Source organism: Alligator sinensis, unplaced genomic scaffold, assembly GCF_000455745.1.
Source record: "Alligator sinensis unplaced genomic scaffold, ASM45574v1 scaffold166_1, whole genome shotgun sequence".
NCBI lineage: Eukaryota > Metazoa > Chordata > Crocodylia > Alligatoridae > Alligator > Alligator sinensis.
Genome location: NW_005842098.1, coordinates 1,894,040 through 1,899,470, shown reverse-complemented (window position 1 = coordinate 1,899,470; position 5,431 = coordinate 1,894,040). Strand labels below are relative to the sequence as shown.

Genomic DNA, 5,431 nt, shown 5'->3' with positions numbered 1-5,431 from the left:
AAAAAAAGTATAAGCAATCAAAGCAATTATAGTTACTGTCATGCCGACTATGGAAAGGCACCTGTGGTATGTCTCCCTCTCTCTCTTCAGACTTGCAAGGGTGGAAGTTGCTCCTCAAGGGAAGAGCTGCCCTTGATAAGATTATTCTTCACCCACTTGAGATATGTAGCTGCAGCAACCAGCTGGAGCACCAGCAGAACCTGAGCCCCAGCTAATGCTATGAAAGCTCCAGAAAGCTCAGAGACCTGTATCCAAGGCCAGACCTGAAACAAAAACAAGCTAAGGCCACCAGATAACATTATGGTTGTGATGCCCAGCATCGTAAGGATCAGTTCCCATTCCATTCTGTCTTTACTATACTGTACATGCACAATGAGATGTAATGAAAAGAGACAGATGACCAGGGGAGAATATACAAAGACCCTTGCCACCACTATCACAGCCTGGTGAATGTCTATCTTCTCAAAGTCCTTGATCATCAGGCATTGCAGGTCTTCAATCATCTCATTCCACAGGCAGAAGTTGTAAAAGCCAATTCTTTTATTAGGAAGGTTGACAATGTTTCCAGCTTCCACCAAAAGGGCATAAGCCATCAGGGCAACAGACCCCACAGCCAGAAAGAAAATAATCAGATGGAGCAGATACATCAACTTTTTCTGGCAAAATAGGACCATTCTGGTTGCTCTGCTGGGTCCTTGATACTTCAGTAGTGCCCTCTTCAGAGAGACCTGCTATGAGACATGAACAGAGAGAACCTTCAATTTCAGTGTATATGCCACAGGTACCATTATTTTCTTCTACATAGCACACCAGAGTGAGTGCTAATGCCCTCTTTTAGGACTAGTCTGCTAGAGGATAACAGCCTAAGGGCTAGTTCATTCTGTGAGATTAAGTGGTAGGATTTAATACTGTAGTGCTAGAGATTTAAGGATCAAATGCTGCTAATGACCTATACGAGGAGTTGTTAAGGAATCCTTATGGCTGAAGCTGAGACAGCAATAGCAAAGTGTAAAAAACAGGAAAGGTACAGGAGATGACAATATCCTTGCTGAATTTGTAAAACAGGGATGAGTGATAAATGACTGGGATCCTTCCTAAGATCTGTAACATTAAATGGCAGCCTGGAAACTGGCCGAGCAATAGACAAGATCGATAGCGACAATTCAATTCTCACAAGTTTGTGAGATTGCAGTAAGCTTGTGAGAATGCAGTAAGTGCAGAACTATAGGCCTGATTAGTTACCCAAGCAAAGTACTACTACACATTTTGCCGAGTTAATTGAAGCCACGGATAGAAAATATAATACCAGCAGGACAGGCAGGTTTCACAAAAGACCTTAATACACCTGAGAAGATTTGCAATTTGAGAATACTTTGCATAAAGTGTATTGGCTACCAAATGGAAATACATTACAACTAGAAAAACAAGAAACGTTGATTGTGTTTGGCTTTATGGGGATTTGTGACAAAGCATAATATCAATCCAGGGAGTATGTATACTATCACATCACTCTACAGCAACTCTTCTTATTTTTTTTTCTCATCAGGGAGTTACCTTATGGGAAGAATTTAAGATTTACATTGATGTAAGATAGGTGGGCATTTTCTTTTCTCTTCAGATGCACTTGAACACTTTGATAGGTTAGTATCAACTGTAGGTAGAAGAGACCACTGGAGATTATGTAGTCCAATGCACTGCTCAAAAGCAGAATCATCCCTATCTAAACTATTCTAGACAAGTGTTTGTCTAACTAATTTGTAAAACTACGCAACCACCTTTCGCACAACTGCAAGGTACACTGCCCACCCCTGCCTCCCCTAAGAACTCCCTAATCTGCCATAGGTAAAATAGGAGGACAAGGGCATTATAAAGGTCCTGCAGCTGAAAGCATTGTTAAAATACACTGGAGAGATCCAAGGAAGAGGACCATGTCCCCTACTAGAGGAAGGCAAAAGATAAAAGCAAGCTGATCAGGATCAGTAAGGGAACTGGCAGAATTAACACAGGGCCTAAACACTATAGCAACATTTCATGAAATGGAGATCACTGTGGGCAAAAGAAATATCAGGTCTGTGGATGTACATGGCAATATAGATACAAACATTCAAAAGGGAGGCATCCTGAAAAATTAAACTTTTAAAATATTTGAAGTCAAATCTCTCAGAAAACTCTAGGTCAGACAGAAGTACAGACAAGAATTTCAATGGCAACTAGTACAAGGAAAACTGTTTAAGGTCTTGAAGGACAAGGATCTCTCTATCAAAATAAGGATCTGTCTTTTTAGATTAATGGCAATATCAACAAGCTATATGCACATTTGAAAGCTGGACCCCAAATGTAGGTGTAAAGAGACAAACACAAGGCTTTGAAATGAAGTACTACAGATGACTCTTAAAGATACTGTATGCAATTCATAGGACAAATCGAAGAGGCAGCTGGAACTGCTGCTGGAACTTCGCAACTGCTGTTGGAAAATAAGAAAGCCTCCTTGACATAATTCAGATGTAGAGATGTTATGAGACGTCCTCATTTGGCCAGCACCATACTTCAAGTAAGAGAAAACAGAAGGAGAAGAAGAGGTCAACCAAGCAATATGTGAACAGATAATATTAGTAAATGGACAGAAAAGACCAGAACCAAGCTTGCTTACTTGGGGGGGAGGGGGGGGGCGGGGCGAGCGGGGAGGCTAGCATAGAAAGAGGTCAGAAGGGAGCTCTTATGACAATATCCTGTGACCTTGGACATTACGGGAAACAGAGTGACTTGGGAATTTGGCTAGATGAATGGGTAAGATATATATAATTACATGGAGAACAAGTGAGTTGCGTGTTGATATAGAATTCAACCTTCCTTACTGGCTTCAGCACTAATTATGTATCCTATTTCAAAACGTGCCAGCCAGGATCCTGCTAATATAGTACCACATAGAAAAGGAGTTACGAATACAAAACCATACCTCTACCTTAGTCCTAAAACAATAGATTAAAGAGTCAAATAAACTGCAAGTCATAGTTACACTTAGGGTTAATGCAACTGTTACACTAGAAAACTGGCCTGTCATGCTCAATGGGACAGGGGAAAGGAGGAAGCATTTATAGTTTCAGTGTAAAGACCTACTAAATTCAGTCTAAATTCAGATAGTTGTAGGGGAGTAACATGAACAGAAGTTCCTCCAGGTAGAAGCTTCTAGGGAGATGCTTTGTGCATGGACAATGAGTCAGTTTTTAGGTCAGGTTAACTATTAAGTTAACTATCAAGCTTGACAACAAGGTCCTCTGTGTGTTACGTGCCTTAGGGAAGATGACACTAGCAGCTATTCTGGGAAACACTTATTTTTAATAGAACTGAAAGCAAAAGTGTATGAATCATCATTCATGAGAAACAAACACAAGGGTGATAAGCAATTTGAACTTTGGACTGGAGTACAGGTCTACAAGAGGTCTCAGTGGGATTTAGGCAGAATTTGAATACCTATGTCTTAATTTCAGATCCTTAATCTTTCCCCCCCACACACACACATATGCACACATTCAACTGCTGCCTAATCCTAGAAGCACTTAAGTGCCTAAATAGTTGATATTAAGGAACTCTTGCACCTAAAATTTTGCTTCTAGACATACCCAGAATACCACAGTCTTAATTGGGCTGAACAGTTTACCTTAAATGTGAGCACTTACACCCTGTTGAAGTCCACCAAAGTACAGATTCCTCTGCCTATCTTGCCTGAGGGCCTTGATTCCATAGGTGTGATCCGAACACTGTCCAGGGTCTGGCCAAAATGTGGTGGCAGTGACTGTGTTCCCTGCTGATCAGGGCACTCACCTGGATGAGGACAGCTCTGGGTTCCATACCCTGATCCAAGCACTATGTTTGTATTCTGCATTAAACAGGTTTGGATACAGATACAGAAGTACTTTCTGAAGTAGGGACTACAACCTTGACTCCCCCATGAGAATACCCCCTCTCAGCAGGCTGAAGTAATGTACGTACACTGCCTAGCTCTTCCTGACTCAATGATTAATAATGCTATGCAAAGTCAAACAGGTTGAACAGGAGTGATGGAGGGTGCCCCCCACCAGCCTAGCCTCTAGTCTGGTAATGAAAGCAGTCTCCTGGGAGATGTGGCTTGCAATTCCCTCAGACTGAGGTGGGCCCTGAGCTTAGGTCTCTTAGATCCCAGGTAAGGGCTCTAAGCACTGAAATATTTATGGATGGAATGGGTTGATGTGGCATGGTCTTCATACTGTGTTTTGAAAGAAGGTTGACCCTGCTCTGTATCCATCAGAGATAATGTAAGCACCCACGTTCAGGATAGAGTTCTAGGCTGTGAATCCAGAGCTACACTTCCTGGTAGGGCTGAGAACAGTGCCCAAGCCCTGGAGAGGGATGGGATTTAAAATTTACACCTCTCCTCAGTGTTTTTTTGTTGGCTAGATCAGGGGTCTTCTCATTCATTGTATGGGCCCATTCTAAGGCACTTAAGCTTCCGATACAATGCACAGGGAGAGTTAAGTGCCTAACTTAGCCTGTGGATTCTGATAAAGCAGCAGAGTAGATGGGAAATGCCTAAAAACCAGGTGCCTCCACTGCATGTCACAGTTCCTGAGACCCAATCTCAATGTGGGGTCTAGGAATCAAGGAAGAGGGAGCTGTGGAAATATTGGAAATATACTGGACGGTAGAGCTGTGCAAAGCTTTGGATCATGATGCAGAGATGATATGGATGATTTGGAGTCCAAATCTAATTGCTGGAAGCTTTAGGCTTTCCAAATCGATTTGGAGCTGATTCAGCCATAGAGTATAATGGGGATCAATTAAATATCTATAACTTTGTTGTCTTTTGGCTGATTTAGATGAAACTTGCACAGATGGTAGGCCCTACTAAGAGCATGACCCATGACAAGTTTCAAGGTGATAAGTGAAGGGGTTTCTGGGAAACCACACTTCAAAGTCCTGGAAGCAAAACACATGTTACATGTATGTGTTAAGCCACAGTGGGGTCAAAACTGCAGGGATGGTAGCCCCTACAGAGGGCACAAAGCCTGCCAAGTTTCAAGGAGGTAGGTTCAAGGGTTTGGGGAGAACTGCACTTCAAGCTGCAGACAAGCAAGACTCATGACATGGGTGACACTGTGTGTTAAGGTGTGTCATATTGAATGAAATAGTTTGAATGTTTGTAAAGATTGCCCATTAGCCAGTTTCAGGAAGAAGATAGGATCTATCTCCTTATCTAGCTCATTGTTTTGGAGCTACGTGCGAAATGTCCTGACTTCGCCTAAAACCTTAATCTAAATTGTACCTTTAGAAGTTTTTTACAAAGAAAGTAAATATCCTAAATTCCGAGACATCAAAGCCTAAGGCCTTTTAACCAGACTGGTAAAAAGAAAATATTTACAGTGATATGGAAGTCTCCCCAAGAATAATTTAAAAA

At 41.8% G+C, this 5,431-nt stretch overlaps 1 protein-coding gene across 1 annotated transcript in view; it reads right to left on the bottom strand.

Annotated features, from left to right (window-relative positions):
• Positions 1-22: 22 nt before the first annotated feature.
• Positions 23-5,431, bottom strand: part of TMEM140 (transmembrane protein 140) — a 14,960-nt gene continuing 9,551 nt past the window's right edge. The window contains exon 4 of the mRNA XM_014520233.2: positions 23-731. Coding sequence (XP_014375719.1) covers positions 87-674 — 588 coding nt within the window. The 5' untranslated portion in view covers positions 675-731 and the 3' untranslated portion in view covers positions 23-86. The remainder of the gene's footprint in view (positions 732-5,431) is intronic.